The sequence below is a fragment of the Leptinotarsa decemlineata genome, unplaced genomic scaffold (genome assembly GCF_025532065.1).
Source record: "Leptinotarsa decemlineata unplaced genomic scaffold, Ldec_3_MD MMD2_tig00000199_RagTag_RagTag, whole genome shotgun sequence".
NCBI lineage: Eukaryota > Metazoa > Arthropoda > Insecta > Coleoptera > Chrysomelidae > Leptinotarsa > Leptinotarsa decemlineata.
Window position 1 is genome coordinate 16416479 of NW_027412544.1, and position 27659 is coordinate 16444137.

General features: G+C 33.6%; 2 protein-coding genes across 2 annotated transcripts in view; one reads left to right on the plus strand and one right to left on the minus strand.

Moving 5' to 3' along the window:
• The window catches only part of LOC111503625 (uncharacterized), a 140144-nt gene that overhangs the window by 24066 nt on the left and 88419 nt on the right, over nucleotides 1-27659 (plus strand). The window contains exon 2 of the mRNA XM_023157976.2: nucleotides 22775-22830. The gene's annotated coding sequence lies outside the window, so the exon portion shown is untranslated. The remainder of the gene's footprint in view (nucleotides 1-22774; nucleotides 22831-27659) is intronic.
• Nucleotides 5489-7866, minus strand: LOC141481474 (uncharacterized). Its single transcript, XM_074173069.1, has 3 exons — nucleotides 7157-7866; nucleotides 6974-7054; nucleotides 5489-6860 (listed from the first exon to the last, which is right to left on the minus strand). The coding sequence occupies exons 1-3, from the start codon at nucleotides 7383-7385 to the stop codon at nucleotides 5806-5808; spliced, it is 1365 nt and encodes a 454-aa protein (XP_074029170.1). The 5' UTR covers nucleotides 7386-7866; the 3' UTR covers nucleotides 5489-5805.

Genomic DNA, 27659 nt, shown 5'->3' on the forward strand with positions numbered 1-27659 from the left:
ATTCAGCTATAGGGGACCTGGTCACAATAGGTTTATATTGACGTTGATTGATAATTCAGTCGTTTCATGTTACAGAGTTCATGATACAGAAAAGTTACTCACAGACCTAGGAGAATATTTCATAAAAACTGGCATAGTCGAAGTAACCTTTATTATGAATACTTAAAGCTATCGGCATCTCAAAGGCCAAAAAAACCAATACAGAGAAATAATGCCGCTGCGAACTAGTCCACGTGGACTGAAGAATTGGCGGTTCCTTTTGGATAATTTTTATGATTGGCTGAAGAGTCATAAAATTGAATTTGAAGTCATGTTACGGTGACGAATAGAATGTGGGGATGAGTATCACCGTTGTGTCGTCAATGTTCAGTTCAGAAACTGATCGCGGTATTGGTGTAGTTATGATTACTTAAAATTGTTGTTATCTGTTTAAAATGTGGCGTCCTTGGACAAGTACTAAGAGTAATAACAAGTGTGAGAACAACGCAGACGTTTTCCTGTGTAGTGATTGTAATCGCCATAGTGAACAATGCGAAAAAGAGATACCAGTGAATAAGATTCGGATGCATTTGAATATTGAAACACAGAGAGTATGTTTCAATGTATATAAGAATCTACATCTCAAGTTTGGTTTCGAGGGAAACAAACTATTACAAGCAACATCAGATTTGATAGAAATTCTTTTCTCAACTGTACGTAAAATAGTCAAAAACAAACCTTATAAACGCAAGAGGCGATGTAATACGGGATTACCAAAACCTTTAGATGTTCATCTATTAAAATCATTGAAAAAAACAATATACGACTGTTACAAAAGCAATGAGATTCCTACAACTGAAATCATAAAGAAGATATTGAATACTGCTGTGATTGGATTAAGAAACTAGGATTTAGATTTAAAATAATAAACAAACGGAAAGCAGAAGAATAGTGGAATCGCGTAACAAATACTTAGAACAAATAACTAAATATAGACAAGAAAAACGGCAAATTTTCTATTTGAACGAAACTGACGGTTCGTGAATGTGTACGCCTAACATGCCTGCAAACAAAGGATCGCGACTAATCATTGTGCATTGCGGAGGAAGTAAAGGATGGGTTCCGAATTCTTTGAAATTATGTGGAAAAAACTTGAGGACTGCAATGTTTTCTATCATAAAAACTTTGAAGTTGATATTTTTGAGGAATGGTTTGAAAACACATTAATCCCAAATTTGGATGCGAATAGTGTAATAGTTCTTGACAACGCTTCCTATCATTCGCGACAACTCATCAAAGTACCGAATAAAAATTCGAGGAAAGATGAAATACAAAGTTTTTTCATGGAAAACAATTTGTGTTTTAAAGATAACTATACCAAAAACCAACTACTTGAAGTTTTACAGACAAAAACATTTGAAAAAGTGTATGCCCTTGAGAGTATTGCTGAAAAGTATGGACACACCATATTGAGACTTTCCCCATATTTTTGTGTTTTCAATCCCATCGAGTTGATTTGGGGAAAATTGAAACGAATCATCAGGCGTAAAAATTATTTTCCAAAATTTGATAAGACGGTAATAGAGCTAGTTAAAGAAGAAGTATCTAATATTACCGAAGAAGACTGGCAGAAAAGGGTTAAAAAAGTAATTTCAGTTGAAAAAGAATATATGGAGATTGGACACTTCCATATTAATGGTGGAAATAAATAATACATTATTGATTTAAATAACGACAGTGATAGTGAAACAGAGAATATGGAAGAGGAATTATTAGAAGCTTTCGAAGAAAGTTAGTGAAGTGTTTTTGAAGCGATCGATTGTATGTATGTGAGTAAGTAGTATTCAGAAGTATTTTCAATTATCACCCTGATATTTGAATCTCTACTTTCCCAATCACCTATATAAACGAAATTTTCATAATATTTATTATATAGATTATATTAAGTTATTGTGATTCTTATATAATCAGAAATGATTATTGAATAACTATATTATCAAATATAGTTGGAAGGTAGGTTGCATTATCGTTTAGTTGAACTATACTTTTAGCAGCTAATGAGGGTTTTGGAAAGCGAGGTTTCCTTCAATGACAAAGGAGGAGTTGAATCATATAGGAAAATAGACAACTCAGAAATTGATTTTTCCTTCATATTTGTCACAATAACAATTATTTTGAATATTTAAATAGTTTCAAGGAAAGTGTTTACAGAGTTTTGCACTTTTTCCACGGTTTGCATGTTTTCACTTTATTTTTTCGAGAGATGTCAACTCAAATATCTACTAGAAACAAACATTCTGGTTATTCTAAGAAACATACATTTCTGTATTTAAATGAATAATCATGGTCCCCATAGTCAATTTATTTTCTTGTATAAAACCTGTTCCAATTCGTATATTCTTTTTTCTATAACTTTGTTCGTTTGTTAACTCATTAGTAAGAAGTCAGATCAATATTTGTCTAGCCCGAAAGTTTCGTATTTGTATTCACATACATATTTCTATTTTAGAGTCATGGCAATTAGTTGAGGCAACATAACGAAGGAAAACTACTTTCTAGTGCCCATGCATAATCTTATGTGTTACAAGTTATTCATACATATGAAAAATTCAAAAACACTTATTAACGGGAGCCTCTACTAGAGGAATATCTTAATCGTGCTTATTGTTCACAATGAAATTGTTAAAAAATATATTACTGGAGGAAGATCAAACTGAGTTTGATCGCTGAGACGATCGCTTGGTGATAGAAACACGTGTCGGAGTGTTAAAATAACGGTTTGGTCTTGGGAAAGACTACACCAAAGATTCCAAACAGTGCATCACAAGTAATGAAATTGTTGTTGAATTATTATAGTACCTAGCGTTTTCCTATGAACCCCATTTAACATATGGAGTATAATGTTTATGACATTGTTTCTTACCTATATCATTATATATAGTTATAAGGTTAACAACCTTTTCACATATCCGGAACTAAAAATTTACTATTTGCCCGCTTGTGACAGTCCTATATTTAGAAAATTTTTCATTGAAACCATATGAGTAAAGTTTCTTCATTTAAGATGATTCTTGCTGTTTGCCAAGTCACTTGAATTGGGTATCAAATAGTATAATTTTTGGTTTCACTATATACTGAAGAAGTTGGCACGAAGTAAAGATTTGTTCGTGGTCAGTTATAAATCTCTTCTGTTTTATCAAGATTATCTCTAGTAAATCAGAATAGTTATAAAGAACAATATATATTCTATAAAAATGTGCATGTATTTTACTGTCGATAAAAAGATTATAAGATCTCAAAAACATTTTTTGAACAACCAGTTGTAATGTTCAGTGTGTAATAAGAAAACGTTTTCAGAAATTTTCTTGGCACTGGTAATATTAATAATTATTCAACTAAATTTCTTACCTTGAAGTTAGAAAACAAATGCAACTGGCTACTTCACTGAAAGATTAGTTAACAACTTTCCAACAATAAAAATAAAATAAAGTAACTTAAATCAGGAACACACTTTTTTTAACAATAAAGTTAAACAAGCTTACTTAAATCGAAAAATAAAGATTTACTGTACTATAACTTCGATCCGTATCATATACTGCTACAAATCAAATGCGATGTTTTTGAAACACTCAATGGAGGAGTGTTGAAGCGTGAATTCGTAATCTGCGCCCTTATGAGTCATAACCTTTTGGGAACTAGGTATATCATATGCTAGGTAGAATCAGAACCTCTGGCGTAGAATGAATCTATTGTAAAACCTTTTCTGACACCAGAGCTAATATACTACTAATACTCGACGCACGTTTCGCTAACCAAACTAGCTTCATTAGGAGATAATTACAACTGCACTACTAAAACTACAGATGACGCTAACATGGTTAACGAAACGTATGTCGAGAGACTGTATTTTTGTGCTGGTTTAGAAAAGGTGTTTTCAATAAATATCGTATATTAATTTATTGTCACTCTTGCTGCTTCTGAAGTGTTTTTATTTTATTATTTTTCCATTACTCTCTCATGTACACAAGATTAAGGGCATGAAGTTGAGGATGTCGATGAAGAGATGGACTGAGAACGAAGCGTCCAGTCAAGCAATTATAGAAACTTTGAAAAAATAAAAAAGCTCTTCAGACGCTAAACCTAAAACACCTTCACCAGCATTACTATTTAAAAGTTCTGGGTGCACTTAGTTTAATCGGTGCTAACATTGCTAAGTGAATGACTAGATTCTATCCTAAATTATTATACATAAAAGCATTAAACAAAATTATTTGCATCATGATTTTGCGAGTATTTTATCGACAGAGCTTGGTGTGCGAGCATTATATGTCAAGATTATTTTCAGAAAAAGTAAATGATAATATAGGAGTAAACTCAAAAAACTTAAGCTTTGAAGTTGAAATCATCATCAATTATTGAACAAAATTTTCCTCGTTAATCAACTGAGAAAAAGTGCTAACGTGCACTGAACTGGAAAATTGACAATTCGCCTGTAAATAGTAACAAGCCAGTTAGTCATCACCCAATGACGATTGTCAACACTTGTAAGGTCGTAAAACCTTTCTATCCGTTTTTCACCATTTTTTTATTGATATTACGATATTTCGTTGAATAATTCGGATTTTGAATGATATGATTATTGTTGTGTGTGGGCCGATGAAGACCATACTTTATTTATCATATCTACTAATGTATATCATAGCAACTTCCAGGTTGATGATCAGAGCGTTAAACCATAACAATTGTTACAATTATGACATAACTTGAATGTATTTTCCACAGTCCCAGTTAACCCATTTGGAAATAATGCGATTTTAATTCTTCCGGAATGTAGTGGTATTCAAGCAGATTTAGATCTGAAACACACAAGTTTAACAATTTTTTTTAATAATAGAGGCAACTTTTCAGTTCAACTTATTTTTTGAAAGAAAAATCACTTCCCAAATGTCGGATTTCAGTTATAAGTTATTTATAACAATTAATAATAAACCGTAGAAATAAAAATTTCATACAAACAGAATTTTGGAAAGAAAATCTCATATATCAATAAGAATATATACAATAGAAATTTATCTAAAATAGTTGTCTATTTCTGATGTAATCTGAATAATAATTCTCACGCACTTTAATTAGTCTCAATAATAGTTTCAGGAATATAACTTTCACCAAAGTTTACCGAATACTATAAGTTGGTTCACTCCAAGGAATTCGTTTGTCGGTACGGCTCAGGATTGCATTTTTTGCGATTTCCATAAATCATATCGCCGACAAACGATGTCTGGAAGCCGCCGGCCGCATGACAGTTATACGAGGGCAGTTCCTATTCGCGATATCTACAGGGGACGTTCCGAAGTTGAAACTTCGCTTGCTCGGTTGTATCAGACAGATAAACAAAGATACGAAAGTAGTTGTTTGTCGATCAACTTCTAGAAACATGATAGATAAACTCATGAATAAATGATCTAAGAAACAGATCAGAGTGATTTACTGATGAAATGATAAACATACATTCAGAAAAACATGTTTTATTAACAAAAATAATACAATTATATAATGTTATATGTTTATAAATGATTTAAAATATTCAATTTTACATTGCATGATTTATGTTTCCTAACAATCTTCATGTCCTGGTTCATGAATTTTAAAGTAAAGTATATCCGAACTCTTGTATATAAAGATATATAATAATCGAAGAGGAATTTTTGACATGGATGTGAGAAAAGAATTTTCGAATATTTTGTTTTCAAATACTGTCCAATTCCCTTCTCACTGCCGATTTTATCAAAATTTTCAATGAATATGTTTTCCATCTCTATTACATGGTCAACAATATCTCTTGATGGGAACTTGGGAAGCCAACGTGACTTTCATTTTTTGAAAATTATTTCGATAAATGTGGTCATTATTAAGTTTAAGAGCCAATTTATATTGTTTAGTTCTATCATAATTATACATTGTTTCTATGTAATGTTTTCTTGTTTCTCCACCCTGAAGTAAAAACTGATAGGAAAACAAATTGTTTCGTGTCGACTTCAGCAAGTGCGGGATATCAAACAAATATACAAGTTTATGATCGTCTATCAGAAATATGGGATTTTCGTCTGTAACATTCAAAGTTTTCACCAACTTCTGAAAATTTGAACCCTGATCGGAAACCACCCCCATGACATTTAGGCCTATACTTTTGCATCTTCGTACCGTTTTGAACAAAATATCTTTCAAATCATCAGAAGTTGCTGATGTCTTATAGAAAAAGTATGCAAGTGGTATTTTCCAATTGCTTGCCAAACCTCTGAACATTACTGTTAGAGCACTACTTGCTATGTCAGTAGAGGTCCCATTCAAACTTGTTTGGAAACCTACTATTTTGTCTCTGGAAATATCATAATAAAGATGAGATTTCAAAGATATTTCGTCTAGGCATAAAATACAATATCTTTCATTCTCCTTCATGAGCCCAATCCTGAATTCAATAACACGAAAAATAAAATCGTTGAAGCCTGGTTCAACAATCCAATTTTTCGTGAAACGATGAAGTGTACTTTTTGACGGTAATCTACAAATTGTTGAAAATTTTTTGTATGCTTTCGGACCAAGAAAATAAAGAGTCAATGCAAACTGTTTGAATTCGTCACTATACCTGGACCCTTTTGGTGCTTTATTTATCAAAGAAAGCTGTGCTTTCAAGAGCTTACAATATTGCTCAGGATATTTTCGATCCAGAAACTTGAAAACATCATCCAGAGTAATTCCGGTTTCGTCCAGTGCTCTTTTTGATGTTGAAGCTACTGTTTTCTCTAGTGATACAATTTTTTTTCGTAATGCCACTTTTCTTGGAGTTCCCGAAGAGAGTTTAGCAGATGTTTGGCTGCATTCATCTAAAAGAAAGATGTACGTACTTTCAATAATTGTTTTCTTGTCATCGTTTTTTTTTCCGAAGCATATAAAAATAGATCAGGTAAGTATATAATATAACGAAAAGATATTTCACCTCGTGATCCTAATTGATCCGTTTGAACCTGAGCATCAATGTAAATAAAATCCTTGCTAGTACCGGCAATGGCATCATCATCTGGAAGGTTTAAACAACAAAATTGATATTGTAAATTTCATATGTTAAAAAGTGGAATAAGATTTTTTCATCATTTGAATCTATAAACTTCACTGAACCAACCTTTCTGAGAACCATCTTGAGGCAGAAGCAATGAAGGAACATTATAGCTATGAATACGAGAATTCACAATATCATCGGCTCTAAAATGTAAGCTGCAAATTTTAATTCTATTGTGACTCTGCTCTGGGGTAAGAGTAGCATATCTATGATTCCCAATGAAGCCTAATACATTTTTCCAACGTTGACACCTAAAAAAAAATTCAAGTATATCAATCGATAAACTGAACATTTTGAAAAAAGATTGAAATGAGTTTGGATTGGCAAATGCCGGCGGTATATTTCGTTATGAATAATTTTATACAACAAAACCATAAAAGGTATAGATAGGTAAAATAAAAATTAATGGTGAATATATTGAATGCATACCTTTCACTGTACTTTGGGCAGCGGAAAAACGAAATACCTGGGCTTCCCACCGTACTCAGACAACCATCCACTGAGCAATACGTCGACATTTTCACAAAATAAATATTTCGAACTCCGAACGAACACAACACTATCACAATACCAAAGTTTACCGATTCTGTAGTCTTTGACAATACCAAACAATACGGACAACCTTTATATCTCGTGGCCGACGAGAACTGGTAACTTCAAGCGACACACTGTACTACCTCGGCTGGTAATTACCCGCTGTCGCTAGCGGGCGGCGAGATTTCTCAGATGTCGAAAAATGAGCGAGTGACACGTCTTATAGTATTCTGTAGTCTTTGACTTTCACAAGGTATCTCATAAATGCAATTTTTCGTTTTTTCTTCTGTGTTGTTGAGTTTTGTATGTGTGAGTATAGATCTCAGTGTATTTGTTGTTTTGTAAGTTCTAACTACAATTATTTCCAATTCGTCTTAGATACTCCTAGAATGTAATATGGCATAACGTTCGTTGTGAAAGGTGTCTGTCGGTGGTTGTTGAGTCGGTAATAGTTGAAATGAATTTGTAATACTGTTTGTGGGGTCATTTGATTTTTTATTGACTCTTTATTTTCTACTAGCGAACCCCCTCGGCCCCGCACGGGTGCAATGCTGATACTAAATAGTAATTCACCAACCGGAAACTTAAGGGCATGGAGAAGCAGTTATGAAAAAATAATTTTGTTTTGTGGGCGTGCCTTCTTCCCCCGCAGCTGGCGCCCCACTTGAAATATTTGAAAAACATTTATTATTGCACATCTACAATACCAAATGAATCTACATACAAAATTTCAGCCTCTGAAAATATACTGGTATGGAGAAACAGCGATGGAAAGGTAACTTTATTTTATGAATCCCCAGGGATTTATTCTACTGAAATGAATTGAAAGAAAACAAAGCAGAGAAAACTGATATATTTAACTTTTTTCTCGCTTCCTGGGAGCCATCTGAGTTGTACATTTATTTTGAGTATCTGCAGCCTCAAAGGCTTATTGCGTTTCTCCCCCATCTTTTCATGAAATCTAATCCAACAATCTTGTACCATGCGCTAGTCTGTAAAGGTCTCTTGCTGGATGTAAGTCATATCCTTCTGGATACAATTTGGGTTGTCCATATATTGTTTGCCTCTTGTGATCCAAAGACTAACATTGGCATAAAATGTGCCGAGCTGTCTTGCCCCTGTATTGCATTGCCTGCGGGTAAAGTCTCCACTCTACAGCCCTATTTTGTTCAGGTATTGTCCTAATAGACAGTTCCCAGTTGCATTCGAGAATGCTAAACTCTGATATGTAAAATGTTCCTTGAAGGGGTAACACTAAATCCACTGATGAACCTGACATCACAGAGTTTGCTTCTAGAAGATTAATCAACTTTTTTTAGAAATTCCCAGGAGCTCGAATAGATATTAATATTACATACAAAATACTTTTCTGGCCTAATTATCATTATGATCTACATCTACAATGTAACCTGTTATTAATTGTAATTGGATTTGTTGAAACTCTGCAGGGGTCTAGAAAATTTAACGATGTTCATGACTGTAAACTAGTGTTGACTTTATGAACCATATTTTTTTCACAACTTGTACGTTGCACAGGTGGCTGCTGTAAATTGAAGAAACGTTGCCGGTTGTTGCGATAATCACACGGATAACTTTTTTGCGTGGCCTTTTATATTTGTCGGTCAGACTGGTAGAATGTTAAAAGAGAATGTAAACGAGGAGTGGCCGTTTAAAAGGTTCTCGTCAATGATTGCATTCAAAACAAGAAATTATTTCAGTAGACATATGGTAGCGGGTAACAATTAATTGCACACATATTGCTGAATGAAAATTCAAAAGTGAAACTTGATTATTCGAGTGATAATCTTATATATATATATATATATATATATATATATATATATATATATATATATATGTCGGAGACTAAACGATAGTTGGAACTTTCCCTGAAAAAAAACTTTCGTCTAGACCAGGGGTCTCCAAACTTTGAAGCCTTCCGGCCATAATGATTTTTTCAGTTTGTTCCAAGGGCCAATTTCTGCCCTTAACTATATTTTTAGACTAAGATACTCGCAAAGTGCGTGATCTAAGCAAACTTACGCTTTTTTTGAATTTCAATTATTATTGTGTATTGTGACACTTAACGACATCTAGTGGTGAGTAGTGGTACTATGTACTATCTTTTTCAGCTACCCGCTAGGTGGCATTAGGCGTACTCAAATATTTGGAATTACCGCGTTGATTCGAGAAAGTTCTGGTTCTAACTAGTGTATTCCGATCACCTCGAGATGGCAGTAATAATTGCATATAAAAAGGCTAGCGGCGCAACTGCGAGTTAGTCTGCGTAGGAAGCGAAACTGTCTATTGTGAAATAAAGTAACACCCGTCAATAAAAGTATTTTGATTTGACTTATTGTTTTTATGTGTGATTTGTTAGTATGGAAAGAAGCGAAAAATCGACAGTGAATGCAAAACGTTCCAAGAAAAATGGAACTTTCAGTATTTTGTGATTGACTCCAGTAATAAGGCGTTTAATTTGTAATGAAACCATAGCTGTTCTCAAAGACTATAACATTAAACGACACTATGAATCAAAACATCTTCAAAGTTACTCCAAGTATACAGGAAGTTTGCGGAAGGAAAAATTTGAAGCTTTGAAACGCGGACTCAAATCGCAGCAATCTTTGTTTACCAAAGCGAATACTGAACAAGAGTCTGCAACTCGCGCCAGCTTTCGTGTGGCTCTTGAAATCGGAAAACGTGGCAAACCATTCACCGATGGAGAAATGATAAAAGGATGCTTGATTGCAGTAGCCGCAGAAATATGCCCCGAAAAGGGAAATTTATTTAAAAGTGTCAGTTTGTCAGCAAATACCGTGGCTCGGAAGGTGCAAGATATCGCAGAAAATATATCATCTCAACTGTCTGACAAAAATGGACATCATGAGTGGTTTTCTCTAGCACTGGATGAGTCAACGGATGTGTCAGATACTGCTCAGGTGTTGATTTTTATTCGCGGAGTAGATAAAAGCTATGAAGTGTATGAAGTACTTCTTGATATTGATAGTATTCACGGCACGACAACTGGGGTCGATATTTTTAAGGGAGTTGAAAATGCTATTAATAAAAAGAACCTTCGATGGAAGAATTTGAAATCTATAACAACTGATGGAGGCAAAAATATGTATGGTAAAAATAAAGGAGTGGTTGCACTTGTGTCAAAGGCTGTAGAAAATGATGGTGGTTCAAAACCATTAGTCTTACATTGTATCATTCATCAACAGTCCTTGTGCGGAAAATGTTTGGATATGTCTGAAGTTCTAAAACCAGTCATATCAGTTGTTAACTTCATCAGATCCACTGGGCTGAATCACCTACAATTCCGCGAGTTTATTCAACAGATTGGAGAAAATGATTTACCATATCATACTGCCGTACGCTGGCTTGGTTGCGGAAAAGTCCTTAAGCACTTTTTTGAACTTCGAGCAGAGATCGATTTTTTTTATGAGAAGCAGCGCTCTTTTGCCGATTTAGAAAATAGTGAATGGATGTGGAAGTTAGCCTTCTATGTCGATTTGACAAATCATATGAACGAACTGAATTTGAGATTGCAAGGGAAAAATCGACTCCTCCCTGATTTTAACACCAATATCAAATCCTTCAGGCAGAAAATAATACTATTTCAATCGCAATTACGTAAAAAATGTTTCACACATTTTGAAACATGTGAAATATTCAGCCACACTACAGAGACTGAATTTCCCGTCAATTTTGCAATCGAAACTTTGAGTGCTTTGAAGATACATTTTGATAGGTACAGGTAAACCATCCAGGCTTACCACCCAAACAGGTATACCAACCTAAATTAATTTTACAATTTTGCCTTATCTATTATTTTATAATATATGTTTATATAAAACAATTTTCAGCTATATAAAAATTAATTTCACAATATTGCTTATCCAAATTTATTTTTGCAATGTGTCCTTATGTAGTAATCAGTAAACCCAACAACATTATTTTATTTTAACAACAAGCTATATAGTATGCTCTTTGATATAGGTCGGTCATCGTTATTCATAATATTATTGTGTTTACTTATTTCTACACTCTCATAGGCATCTGGTTGCCTGTTGTTGTTAACTTGTCTAACTAATCTTAATGAACTGAAGTCTATGGAATGGTTTTATTGCAAAATATGATGGGCGACTGCTGATTTTTCAGGTCTCCCATATTTTAAGTTTGCTATGTATTCCTTATATCTTACTTTAACAGACCTTCTTGTCTGTCCATAATATTTTGCATCGCAGTCCTTACATTAAATTTCGGAAATTCCAGACTTTTCCGAATTCTCGACTTTATCTTACGGACTTCCCAAAAGGCTATGTAGTGTTTTAAAAACCTCCTTCATACCTAGTTCCTTGAAAATCTTTCCAAAGTTCCTCGTATATTGAAACTGAGATCTATTCATCTTGGTTTTTGTCCTTTCTCAGAGATATCTCAAGATGAATACATATTAGTTCCACACCACCAATATACGAGGAACTATGGAGAGATTTTCAAGGAACTAGGTATGAAGGTGGTTTTTAAAACAAGTCATACACTGCAGAACCTTTTGGGAAGCCCAAAAGACAAAGTCGAGAATTCGGAAAAGTCTGGAATTTACGAAATTGAATGTAAAGACTGCGATGCAAAATATTATGGACAGACAAAAAGATCTATTGAAGTTAGATATAGGGAACACATAGCACACTTGAAATATGGAAGACCTGAAAAATCAGCATTCGCCCATCATATTTTGCAACAAAACCATTCCATAGACTTCAGTTCATTAAGATTAGTTAGACAAGTTAACAACAATAGGTAACTAGATGCCTATGAGAGTGTAGAAATAAGTAAACACAATAATATTATGAATAACGATGACGGACCTATACCAAAGAGCATACTATATAGCTTGTTAAAATAAAATAATATAGCTGGGTTTACTGATTACTACATAAGGACACATTGCAAAAATAAATTTGGATAAGCAATATTGTGAAATTAATTTTTATAAAGCTGAAAATTGTTTTATATGAACATATATTGTAAAATAATAGATAAGGCAAAATTGAAAAATTAATTTAGGTTGGTATACCTGTATGGGTGGTACGCCTGGATGGTTACCTGTAAGGGATACCTATATAGCATAAATAGGGTTACCTCGCATTAGTTTCTAGTTTTAATCTTCCTCTTTGAAGATGATCACTTGGTGATCGAAACACGTATCGAGGTGTTAAAAATAACGATTTGGTGTTGGGAAAAAACTCCAGTAATATTCATTACTACACCAAAGTTTCCAAACAGTGCATTCTGTAGGACCTCGACGGCCAATCCAACGACCGGGAAAAGTAGTATCCAAATAGTTTCTTACTTGTCTGGAGTAATGTAGTGGTGCTCCATCTTGTTGGAATACAATATCCATATCGAATTCATTAGGATTCGCTTCGACGATTTCAGTGATTATAGGGTCAACAGTAGTTTCCAGCATATTCAAATGCAGTTCTCCTGTTAAACTTTGATAAATAAATAGAGGTCCAACAATATAGTTTCCCAATATTCCTGCCCAAACGTTAATTTCTTCTGGATATTGGGTATGTGTTTCCCGGAAAACGTGGGGGTTGGTGTCACTCCAATAACGACAATTTCGTCTGTGAACATTGTCGTTTAAAAAAAAAGTGCATTCGTCACTAAAATAAATATTGTGGAGATAGGTAGGATGCCTTGCAATGGTTTCCGTCATGATTTCGCAGAATTCTGTTCTTCGATCAGGGTCATCCTCAGTTAATTGGTGTACCATTTTAATTTTGTATGGATGATACCTATTCCTCTTCAAAAGTCTCCACACCGTAGAAGGAGATACCTCACTAACATTCGCGACGGAATAAGTAGACTGTTCAGGATTTACTACCATCTCACCAATTATCAGCACTTGCTGTTCTTCTGGAATGGACGGATGGCCTGGGGGTTTTTTGTTATGTACACTACCGGTAGTTGTGAATTTGGATACAAGTTCCCTCAAATATTTTCTACAGATAGGACGATTCGGAAAACGTTCACTGAAAATCCTTTCGCTCTGGTGAAAGTTACGCGTCGCACCGTAAATAAAAATCGCTTCAATTTTTTCTTCCAATGGACGAGAATTGACTATTTTTTAGAGATTGTTGGCGTGGTACCTTTCTACTAGTAAAACCGAAAACTAAATGAGAATATTCTAACTGAATAATGATGTTCATTGTCGTACTGACATTTTTTGTTGTTTTTATAAACAAAAAATAACTTAACAAACCTTATTGGGTTGTTGGAATTGCCATATGCCAGACAAAAATGAAATATTTCTAGAAATATCGATATTAATGTGTTTGTCTTCAGGAAATTATCAAATGTTCCGCTATTTTGTAGTATGTGAAGATATTGACTTCATATTCTGGGGTTGTGAAGTATTCATCAAGAGCTTCAAGACCCCTCTTTCTATTAATTTTTTTCCCAGATGGCGCCCAGTCGCCATCTTGAAAGTTTCATGTGTCAATCTCACTTTAAAATAAAGAATTCATGCATTGATTTCATTATCCCAAATTTTAATTTTTTGAGTTGACCCGTTTAGAAAATAAAAGGGGGGAGGGACATTAAAGAAATGCACTGTATGGCCTGGTGGACTAGTTGGGGGGTAATTAGGATTATCGAATACTTAAGAATATCTTCTCAGATGATTGCTTCCGTCGTTTCCAGGATCCTAAATCGTTCTCTAAAAGTTTAACTCAAAATTTTATGTTGATTGTCCGTAAAACATACTCTTGTTATTGTTTCAATAATAATAATTTTATTGACAAACCTCAGCTTTAATCGTATCCTAATTTGCAAATACTTTTTAATTAGTTTAATGTAAACTGAGAGTCATCGCTATTTTGTATGTATGTAAATATTTCCCCATTGCAAGAATTGTCTTCAAGTCATTACGATACTTAACCTCAGCAGCTAGTAAATAATATTAAAATTCAATCTATGATTTCACGGCGTTAATCCAATGTTGTTTTCTTCATGTTCTTCATTTGCCTCACTGCGGCAAAATAAGTAATATTATTGAGAACAAAATGCCGACTCACTTACGTGTGCTCTATAGTACGGAGAGTACTCATTTCAGATGTACTTACTAGCTTCTTCTTCGTGTTGTCTTTTAGCTGCAGCAACTATTTCTAAACTATATCCATCTAAGAAACAAAGCAACCCAAAAGAGATAGATGCGTGATCAAAGCATGATCACCACGAACATTTGCATCTATTGCCTCCTTACGTTGGCTAATCAGATTTAACGGCAATCGGCTGGCAGAATTCATTGTTACAGTGTCGGAGTGATCAGTTACGTTTCAACACCTGTGGTGTGTACATATACGGTATTTCAAAGTTTAAAATTATTAAAAATGTCAAGTACTGATACGGCTGAAGAAACTGCTAATTTGTGTCCCTACACTCCACCTAAAAAAATTCCTATACCCAGACGCATACTATTAAAAAAATCGGTTGCTCCTTAGCGCGACTTTGAACAAGTAGCCTTGTCTTGGAAATCACGTGCACTATGCATGATAATGTTTTGGAGCACTCTGTTGCTTAGATTGACAGAGCATAGTGTACTTTTAACGATATTGCGCATGAATTGTCACAGGTGTCTAGTTCTTCAGGTATGCTGAAAATTCATCAGCTTTTTCAGTACTTGCATCAAGTAATGTCTTCGTGCCATGATCAACAGTAACAATTTATTTTTTCGTTTAGGATTTACTAAGAATGAAACAAAACTTCTACTTCTTTAAAATTAAGAACAGCACACAAATTAGTTCAAAAATAAAGACGTGTTTTCGTAAAGTTTGAGACTAATACTATTTCGTTTATTGAGCCTTCGAAAAAAGAGTAGATAAACGACTCTTGGCAGCTCCAGTGATGTATGTACGCGGAGTATATGTATATTATGAAGAACACAGCTGTTTGTAGCTTTTTGAATTGTTCTATCTCAGAAATGGCGAGTTTAGGTTAAAAAAATGTAAAGGCAATTTTCTTAGTTGAATATATGAACTACAATTTTTATCTATTTTATTTTCATGATAAAACTGGGATCGATGGGGACTCGTCACATTTCATTCATAATGATGTTCCGAACACTGGTACTTATTTTTAGATCTATAAAAATTATTGTAAACTTATCCTTATTTTATGGGATAACTTGACATGGCTAGTATCCTTTTTGCGTTGCTGAAGTTTATATGATGACTATTAAAAAGTGTAAGTACATATTTTGTACTTTCAATAATGCTAGTACTATTCAAATTTCAAATATTAATAAAGTTAAATATCGAAATGTAGAACATACACTATTTAATCAGAAATGTATGTACAAACTAACTTGAAACAATATACGAAATATTATTTACGTTGTACATGCGAAAAAAAAAATCTACTGCTTTATGAGAAGTTTATAACTAAAAACTGTTTACTACGCCAACTTGCAAAGCCGTCCACTAAGTTACTCAGTATATATTCACAATATTTTGACATCTCTCATAAATTCTTTTTCTCGACAACGCCGTGCAAAAAGTCAAAAATTAATTAATCAACTTTTCTGTTTTTGTTCTCTGCGTTTACACGCTTTATATTAGATTCACCTGCATGTATGTATGTATGTATGTATGAATGTTCATTTGTAACTCTCAAGCTTGGGATCTGTATTTGACAGAGTTATCGACATTATTGCTTGATCTATTCGCGGGCAGATGGCGCTGTACGTAATATTCTTGATAGGTTGTTCAAAAGAAAATGAAAATAATAAATATAGTTTAAAAAACTAAAAAATACGCTTTTATAGCATATGAAACTAAAAAGTAAAAAATAAATATAGTTTAAAAAAACACACTTTTAAAGAACATCGAACTAAAAAGTTAAAAATAAATATATTATAAATATAAAAATATACAGTGTGACTCATTTTTAATGGAAACACCCCCCTAAAATTTGAAGTTATAAATCGATTTTAATAATTTTTTTTTAAATGTCAAGTACGAAAAGGTCTACCTTGTGACAAAATTTGAAATGTTTATTAAAGTTTCAGGGCATACTATGATATTATTTCTTAGTCGAAAATCGGGATTTTTTATTAGCGATTTTTTTATTGAAAAAAAGCACTACGCCACTGGATTCAGAGTGCCTCTAAATAGGTGTGACCAAAATTTCATGAAAAACATGAAACAACAACATTAGTTGTCATAACAAAGTTATGACAACTCAAAAATTCGAAAACTCACACAGCTAACAGTCACAATATATCATTTTTTTATGATTTCAACAATAAAGTGCCGCCAGATGAAGAGAAAAAACAAATAGCGTAAATATTTTTAATGAAAATAACGGAATTACATTCACATAATTCAACTTACAATGAAGCAAAAAATTTTGATAAACGTTACTAATAACTAATTATTGAAATGTTTCGATTCAGTGCAACAATTAATTCTAACTCATATTCTAGTAGCCTCTACTAATCCACCACGTATTTCGATACATGTGTCGTAGCGCTTACGAATGTTTCTGATTACGTTCCTCAGTTCTTGAGGGCTAATATCTGCACATATTTGTCGAATTCTTGCACAAAGTTCATTTCTATCTCTTGAGCGGTTTTTGTAAACCTTTTGTGTGAGAAGTCCCCAGAGAAAAAAGTCCAAAACTGTGATGTCTGGAGATCTGGGTGGCCACTCTATAAACGGACTACCACGGCCTATCCATCGGTTTGGAAAATGTTCGTTAAGCCACTGTCTCACAGCTCTGGCATAATGAACTGAACACCAATCTAACTGGACAATTAAATTTGATCGTTCATTGATTGGCAGCTCGTGAATAGCATCCCAAAACTCTGTGTTTAAAAATTATAGAAACCTCTGCGCATTAATGTTTTCCTCAAAAAAGAAAGGACCAATAATTCGTTCGTTCAATATCCCACACCAGACGTTGATTTTTTGGGAATACTGGCTTTTACAGTTTATTACCCAGTTAGGATTATCCGCTGCCCAATAGCGACAATTCTGCGATGACACTACTCCATTTGTAGTGAAAGTGGCTTCGTCGGTATATAAAATACTTTTTAGGAAATTTTTCTATTGTTTAAATATTCCCCTTGAGTCCATAAAAAATATTCCAGGCGTCTTGCTTCGTCGCCTTCTCGAAGTGTGTGTAAAAATTTTGGCTTGAAAGGTTTAATATTCTTCTCCTTGAGACATCTCCGAATAGTTTCTCGTGAAATATTCAAATCTAAAGTGGCATTCCTTATACTGGCATTAGGATTATTTCCGAAATAATCTAAAATGATTTGATCATTCCTGTCATTTCTGTTTCGTCTTTGTACAGGATTACTTTTTAACATCATTTTTGATACTGCACCAGTTTCATTGAATATTTTATTTACTCTACCGCAGCTAATACGAGGACGATCTGGATGTCTCTCATTAAATACTCTACAAACCTCTCTAGCACTACTAACGTCATCTCTCGAAAGGCGTACAATTTCAATTTTCTCTCTTACGCTCAATCTTGCAGCCATGACACAAAATAATTCGAAGAACTGTAAGGTGAATATTGTTGACAATAGTACACTTAAATCTTTCACAAGTGTCAAACTGTAATATCATTTCCATGGCAACTAAGATTTAAATTGAAATATTAGGTCTTAGTTTTAGTTAATTTGCCTGAAAATTTTTTGCCAAAAAAATTATCCTATCAAATTTGTCTATTTCTAGTCATGTGTGTCGAAATAACCAATGAAACCATCATTACACTGATAACTACCCATGGATAGTTTTCACGGGTAGTTATCACTTATGTCATGACATTGCTAAGCAACCAACACAATAAAGTTGTTTGACATTTCAGTAATTCAATTTATTTCGAAAATGTCACTTCCTCGCTTTGGTGTTCAAAATGATGCGGCAATTGACAAAATCATTGAAGAAAATACACCAAAAAATACTGTCAATAGTAAAAAATACACTTGGAAAATATTTATGGAGTTTTGTGACGCCAGAAAATATGAATTGGATGGAAATCGTACTCTCGAAGAGCTTGCATTAATACTCAAGGATTGGGCGATTAATATGAGAAAAAAGGATAGCACAGAGTTTAAGGAGGCTACTGTTAAAACCATATGGAATATAACAAGCAAATCATTACAAGAAAAGTATTACAAGGAGTATAATATCATGCTAGACCCCTTTAAAAGTGTTGCATTCAAACAAGCGCGGAATGCACGCGACGCAGCACGAAGAAATTTACAAACAGATCCCACTAAACGCAAAACAAGCTCAATACCATTAACTTCAAATGAAATGAGTAAAATTATAAACTTTTGGGATGAAAATACCCCTATAGGACTCCTACGCAAATTTTATCACATAGCAGCGGTGGAATTGGCTTGGAGAGGTGGTGAAGGTGCTGCTTGCTTAGTTGATTATTTTCATATCGAAAAGGACAACAATGGATCTCCAACTAATAGGATAGAATATAATCCAATTTTCAGTAAAACCTGCCAAGGGGGTTCAAAGAACTGCGCCTCTAGCAAATAGTTAGTTCAAAATAGTGATAACAATGCTTGTCCTGTCAGATTATTCATTAAATTATTATCAAAACGAGGCACAAATATCAAGACAAATAGACTATTTTTAAGGCCAAATTGTCACTGGAAGACAGGAAGCGATAACTGGTATGACAATATGCCTCTGGGTAGAAATATAATCAACGGATGGACGAAATCTTCTGCTGAAGCAATTGGCTTGGATACGAAACAGAGGAAAATAACCAATCACTCTAATAGAGCAACTGCAGTCAGTCAACTAGCTAAGAGTGGAGTTCAAGAACAGCAATTGTTGAAAATTACTGGGCACAATAATGGAAATTTCATAAAACCTTATTTGAATATTGATCAGGAACATCATAACCAAATAATCAATAGTATGCGTGGAAACACCTATGCAGTAACCGAGGCAAATACAGCAAGATCAACGGAATATCATTATACGAATTGTTCTTTTAATAACTGTGTGTTCAATAAATAATTTTGTTCGAATTGCAAAAAATTTTCTCACCGAATATCCCTCGAACATTGATAAATAACTCATAATTTTATCACAACTTCCTCAAGCACGTTATTTTAGGTAACATCCCTCCGCCTTCGGCGTCGGGATGTTACCAAATAACGTGCTTTCGAAAACTGTGATAAAATTATTTCGTTAGTTATCAATGTCCTTGGGATATTTTAGCTGAAAACTTGAATGTAATTCCGTTATTTTCATTAAAAATATTTACGCTATTTGGTTTTTTTTCATCTGGCGGCGCTTTATTGTTGAAATCATAAAAAAATATTCTCATGGCTATATCTGTTGATATAGGGTGTTTTTTGTGACTGTTAGCTGTGTGAGTCTTCGAATTTTTGAGTTGTCATAACTTTGTTAATAATGAATATTTTTTCATGAAATTTTGGTCACACCTGTTTAGAGGCACTCTGAATCCAGTGGCGTAGTGATTTTTTTCAATAAAAAAATCGCTAATAAAAAATCCTTATTTTCGACTAAGAAAAAATATCGTAGTATGCCCTGAAACTTTAATAAACATTTCAAATTTTGTCCCAAGGTAGACCTTTTAGTACTTGACATTTCAAAAAAAAATTATTAAAATCGGTTTACAATTTCAAATTTTAGGGGGGTGTTTCCATTAAAAATGGGTCACACTGAATAAATATAAATATTTTTTTAAATAAGCTTAGATAAAACAATAACGATCGAAAAATACTAGTATTATTGTGAAAAAAGCGTGGGCGCTTTGTGCCATATTTTTTGTATATCTAGCGCCCACGCTTTTTTCACAATAATACTAGTATTTTTCAATCGTCATTATTTTAAGCTTATTTAAAAAATATTTTTAACTTTTTAGTTCGATTTTCTTCAAAAGCGTGTTTTTTTAGTTTTTTAAACTATATTTATTATCTGTGAATTCTGCCAGCTTGTCGGTTAAACTGGGGAAATCAAATCGAAACGATCAACGTATTCAAAAATGTGATAATGCAATATTTTTTATTCTTTTTGATAGTATTACAACAAAATTGAACAGTTATTTAATTCCTGTTATCAGACCAACATAGTGGAAGTACAAACCACTTCTCTTGGAAATAGTCTAATTTTAAGCTCCGACTCCCGTTCGTGACGCAGATTTTTACGTGTTGTTTCATGTCAGTGCGCCCTGATAAATCAATAATTAGGCTGACTTAACCATATCGAAATCCGTTACTTATCCAATGATTTCAATATACAGTTATATCAAGCATTCTCTCTGTTTCACCTAAGCTCACAATGGGACCTGATGGTATATCTTTATTTTTTATACACAAATAATGTCTATACACTTTAGCAATCCCATTACGAAACATCTTCAATCAAATTTTTTCTCTAGGCACCTTTCCAGATTATTGGAAACACAGCTTCCTGAAACCAATACATAAACTAGGAGATAAGAAAAATATTAGGAATTATAGAGCAGTTTGCAATCAGTTAGAGATGGCTAAGATGTCTGATTCTATGCTTACAAAGAAACTTTCCTGGGACTGTGAGTCTTTACTCAATTCCCAACAACACTGTTTCTTACAAGCAAAGTTGGTACACTTGTACCAACTTTGCTCTTTACACAAACTACATAACTGAAAATCTTGAGAGGAGGCTACAGGTTGACATCTACGCCCATTCAGGTTCCATCAAGGAACCGCAGGGATCCCATATGGGCCCACTGCTGTTCAACATGTTTGTATCAGACATATAGTTTGTTTTCAAATATTCAGAATTTCTTATGTAAGCTGATGATCTCAAACTTTATCGAGCAACAGATTTTAAACAGAATTACTTGCCGCGAAGATGCTGAATTAGTTCAAAAAGATCTCGACGCCTTTTCCATGTGGTGTAGAAATAATTTGTTAGAGGTAAACATTAATAAGTGTCAAATCATTACGTCCTTATATATACATTGAATAATATAGCTCTTAAAAGAGAAACATTTATTCGCGATCTGGGAGTTAAATTTGATAGCGAAATTAATTTTAATCTTCAAGTATCAGAAATTGTGGCAAAAAGTCTCAAAATGCTGGGTTTTGTGTTGAGAATTTCTACTGATTTTTCAATTAAAACAAAAAAGATTTTATATTGTGCTTTCGTAAGATCCATACTTGAATAATGTTCGGTTATATGGGACCCATACTATAATGTAGATATCGATTTGATTGAGAATGTTCGAAAGAAATTTTCAAGGAATTGTGCTTTTCACTTTGGTATTCAACGAAATGAATATGAGTACAGTCAACTCTTAACCATGTTAAATATGAAATCATTGAAAGATAGGAGAAGTTCTATGAACTTGAGTTTCCTCTTCAAATTAATAAATAGTGAGATAAACTACCCACAACTAATTCAACTAATAACTTTTTATATCAAACAAAAAGATACGAGAAATCCTGACATTTTTCATATAAATTTTTCCGATACCAATTCCTCGTATTCTGAAGCTGGGAAATCAATAGGTATCATAATAACTAAGATATGTTTAATGTATCACTTCAGGTCTTTAAAAATCAATTGAAAAGGCTATACCGTTTTCGAAGCTTTTCTTTATCTTACCATTTTCTTTGTAAGTACCAGATTTGTCACATCTTTTTTCTTGTAAGTATCAGAATTGTTTCATCTTTTAGTAATGTAGTCACTAGACTTAAGGATTGTAATGTAGACATCAGATTTGAGTATTCAAAAATACTTTTTAGTACATCACACTTTGTTAAATATGTTTTTGTAAATTGGATTTGCCGTTGAATAAATAAATCAATTTATTAATCCATACCTATTGGACAATGAGCAAATTTTAGTACAACTTCAAGTATTTTTTTATTATGCACAAACCTTCTACGACAATTCGTTTTCACATCCTGTTGGAATTTGGATCATGCATTTTGTGCCGTAACGTCATCAAGCAACTTTCAAACAACAAATCTGAAACATTTCGCATAAAAACTTCTTTTGTAATATTACTGGACAGTAATGAACCTTTTGTTGATAAACAGTTAATAAGGCAACCGCTTAATATATTTTTTTTTCATTTCAGATAATTGAAGAAGACGAACATCCAAAGTGGATAATAAGACCCTTATCACAGACAAAGTAAGAACTTTATTATTTTTTACAATTAAGAATGTACTCTACAAACATGTTATACGGTGAATATTCTTCTGGTTTGAAGGTCGTGGATTTTTGGAGTTTCTTCCTCAGGTAGATAGTTTGGTGTGCTAATACCTGTATCTGGCTAATTTTTTAAAGATATCTACTGCTTTCAGCAATGTTCGTCATAGTTAGTTGTTTTCCAGTTAAGAGGGAATACCCATTGCCTGAATGAAACAATTCACAAATGACAGGTGAACACATTCTGAGAAAGATTGGTGGGACATTCTGAGATGAATTGGTGTGGTGCCGTCAAGTCTTGCAACTTATTGGTGTTGAAATCTAGGAAAATTCGTCTATTCCATCGTCTTTAGTAAAATGTTGGAAAACGCTTGAAATGAAATTTTTCCAGGCTGCTAAGAACTGGAACGAACGTGATCCATTCAGAGATTGAGTGATGATTTTATCTTGGCCTAGTGTTTATTGCATCTAGACTGATCTTGATGATAAAGGGACATAAAATATCCCTGTTGTGATCACTTCTACCGCATTCCCATGTAAACTATTTTGTCAAAACTCTCGGCTGACGGCATTTTAATTAATAATAATGGAGAGATCCAATACATTTCAGCATTTCATTCACAGAGCTGCTGAGTACAAACCAAGTGACGCTGCTAGAGGTCAATAAAAAATCAGCACATTAACAGCGTCACCATTGAAGTCGTCATGACATTTTTTCTTTATTTATAGACCTACATGAAATCGGTTTTTGCTTTCAATTAGACCAAAAATAACACAAACTCCGTCACTTACTGTTACTCAATACCTGTAAAATTGCGACTTTTTTTCTAAAAAATAAAAATATGTGATATTTCCGCATAATTTTGAAAATAGCCATTTGAGAAAGTTGTTTCTTTCAAATTTTCATAATCGTATACCAAATTCCATCAATACATATAAAACTTTTTTTTGCCAATCTTGATAAATGACATAAAAATTAAGAAACACATCGATATAATCAGCTCATATCTACTTATTCATGCGGGTTAGTTTCTACGTTAATTCTGGAGAGAAAATGTTGAATGGCTAGAGTTTCAAACCACTCCATATATATGTTGACTCTAGCCATTGAAGAAGCCCACAAGAAACCTCGAGTATGGTTGAGATATGTTGACGACACCTTCATAATATGGAACTTCATATATGGAATACTGAACTAGACGCCTTCCTGAAACACATCAACAGCGTGAGACCTTCCATCAATTTCACAATGGAGAAGGAAATCCACAACGAATTGCCATTCTTAGACGTTTTGGTGAAGAGGACCGACACTAAGTGGGAAACATCTGTATACCGAAAACCCACTCATACGGGACAGTATCTGAACCACGAATCCAACCACCATCAATCGACTAAAAGAGGAATCATCAAGACTCTATTAGATCGTGCTTTTGGGCTCTGTAATATGAAGGAAGGTCTCGAAAAGAAACTAGACATCATCAAAAATGATCTTCAACGGAATGGCTACTCCAAAGCGATGGTAGAAAAAAAATTGGCTAGAAGACAGCAGGAGCCTCGCAAGGAAGAGAAGCCGTCACAACCAGTGCTTGCACTTCCCTACATCAGAGGATTATCAGAGAGGATAAGAAGAATTGGTTCCAAGAATTGGTACAACATCAGAATCTGCTTCAGATCCGGTAACACTATCCGTAGCAGCCTCACGAAAACCAGGCCACCAAACGCGGATTGCGATTCCAAGAATTGCATTTACCGGATACCCTGTATTGGTGAAACTAAGAGGCCATTGAATGTTCGCATTGCCGAGCACAAGAAACACACACAGCGAGGGGAAACCAGCAAATCAGGAATAGCAGACCATGTTTGGACCCATCAACACAACATCGAGTGGTTCCAAGCTGAGATCTTGCACAGAGTGGAACATTGGTTTAGGAGAAAATTCAAGGAAGCCGCATACATGTTGTCCAACAACGTATTCAGCCAAGCCAGCGTAGAAATACGCAACATATGGAAACCCATCATCAAGCAAAAAATGGCAAACTCCCGCCAAAACGGTCATCATCCACGGAACCAGTGAAGCGGAAAATGGAAAGCGGGGATAAGTGGAAGTACTCGAACGACCTATAAATAGTCATCTCTCGGAGGAATCAGTCCAGTCATCACCCGAAGACGATTGTAGATACTAATAATCGAAACGTCGTGAACTAACGTGATTTGGAATCTCTCCACTTTTTTATTTTTATTTTCTTTCTTTTTTCATTTCTTTATTTTTATTTATTCAATTGTTCTATTTTTATTTGTATTTTATTTCACTATTATTTCATTTCAGGTTTATTTTGGTTAATATAATTGTTATTTTCAGCTACTCATTTTCAATTCTTCTTTTTTAGTTGTTTCAGGGATTTCAAATCATTTTATATAGTAGACAATGGAAGTCCGAACTAGTGAAATTCATTCAATTTGGTAGTATGTCAAGAATAATGTTAATATTTAAACAAAATGGCTCTGTAGAAAATCGTTTAAAAAAAAACAAGTCCGGACCAAAGTTAAACTGACTTCATCATTTTTCAAAAATGGTCATGAAATTGTAAAAGAAACAACTTTTTCAAATGCCTTTCCGTAATCATGAGAACAATGACATTTTTGAGTTTTTTTCGAAATAAAATCAAATTTGCCATTACAGACTGTTTTTTGTTTTAAGCACAGTGTATAATTTTTGTTTTAAACATAATCCAACGCTCAGGTCCAATTTATTGAGAATATTAATAATATTAAAAAAAATCCATGTTGCCGACTTTGATAGTGACACTACATATTATATATTCTAGAATTTCCTTTTCTAGGAATCTGTTTGAAAATTTTGTTTTCCTACAGCCCTTTTACGAACGACAATCCTCAGAAGTTGAAAGTTGGGTGAGTTGAGGATTATCGAGGTCTCACTGTTTAATGTTCGATTTCTAGCACGGAACAAGGTATAATTACATGTAACTAGTGAAATAGATATTCCAGCAGTACCTGCTTGAGCTGGCAGTCAAACTATATCTCTTTCCAATACATTATATATTTTTCTAACTTCTGTATCGTTATCTGTCTTGATTTGAAAATAATTCAATTTTTCCAACAAGAATCAACTGTGGAAGATATACTGTTTTGATAGTTTTTCGTAATACTTTTTGATGGAATGGTGAAGATGGAAAACAAAAAAATTCAAAACAGATGTTTCCAAGTATCAGAATATACTATCGAACGATATCTATTGAATTATATCATTTTCAGGTCTGGTCATTGTTTGAATAGAAGAAATTCAAAGATTTTGCAAAATGTACCATAGCTGATTTTCAAAAAAATCATCGACTCTATAAATTAAATACATTTGGCCCCAAATACCTATACCTGATATCTGAACCCTGTAGCTTAAGGAACATCTGACTTTGGGTAGTACGGTATTCATTGATTACTATGTAGACCTGTAAATAGAAGTGTCTTTCCTAATTTGAATCTTCTACAAAGTTCGTAAAGTTCACCAAAATGAGAGTACTAATTTTACTTCTTCAAAATCTACAAAAAAAGACTTTGTCGGAATTTTGAGTTTCGAATTCGAAAAAATAAATTCATATACAGGCTGAGGTTAATTTCATTTTTCTTATAGGTACGTCTTAAATAATTATTATGATTGACTTCCGCAAGACGTCATAGCCAATACATAGTTCATTGAACAGCGCAGAGCTCAAAATAGGCCCGAAATAAATACTCAAATTTTTCTTGAAATTCTTGAACTTTATTGAAAAGAGAATGGATCGTCAAAAAAGTTTTTGTAAATCTGTGGTGATACATAGAATACGTATTGTTTTCTTTTGAGTGATTACCAGAACTGTGATAGAAAAAAATATTTTCCAGGTAGTCATAAAAGCAATTGAACTTCCAGGAATATCGAAGCCAACTCAGTTTCTCAATATTATATGAACATTGTCGATAAAAAAGTGCTAGAAAAAGTTCTGATCCATATTCAAAATTCAAAAATTGAGGATGGCTCAAATCGAACCGCACCATGTATAAAAATCCTTTGTGCATATTGTGATAGATACAAAAGATTCGGCAAAAAATAGAATTTGTTCTTTTCGGTTTTTTCCGTATATCTTCGGAACCAAAAGATCCAGACTCGATTTTTTAGTATCATATCCGAAAAAGACAACTTTGTCATAATGTTTCCAAGTTTTCTATGCTTAGATTAAATTTCAAATAGCTCTTGTATATTGACATCAATTCATATATACTTTCGAATTTAATTAATATTTTTATTTTTTTGTTATCTATTGCTTTGTGCGTATATCTGGTTGGGTCTTGGTCTGCAGTTCTCGTAATTCTTCAAAGTATTTATTAAAAACATTCTATATATTTATTGAGACCGATTTGTGTCGAGAAGTAAGTTCAAGGACATCAAGGTGAGGTCTGAAAAAAGCCTTGGGCTACGATTCAAAACTTTCCCATTCAAACCCATTCGATATATCTTCACACGGCGATGCCATTACTTTTGAAATTCCAAGAGATTGTACCTAACACCTGTTATTAAATGCGATGCAACGCATTTGCTAATTCAAGATATATTCAAACACTTATCAGTGAATGCAAGTTATTTTTTGCAAATTATATAACGTGATTTATATAAGTGTTTGTTGATTAGTTGTTTTTCTTGCTTATCATTATGAAGTGAATGCATTCAATAGGACGGAATACTCATACCTAAAGAGTTTTTTAAATTGTATTCTAATCATTCACAAAATTTTAGGTAAGTTTATCAAATATTCAGTCAAGTA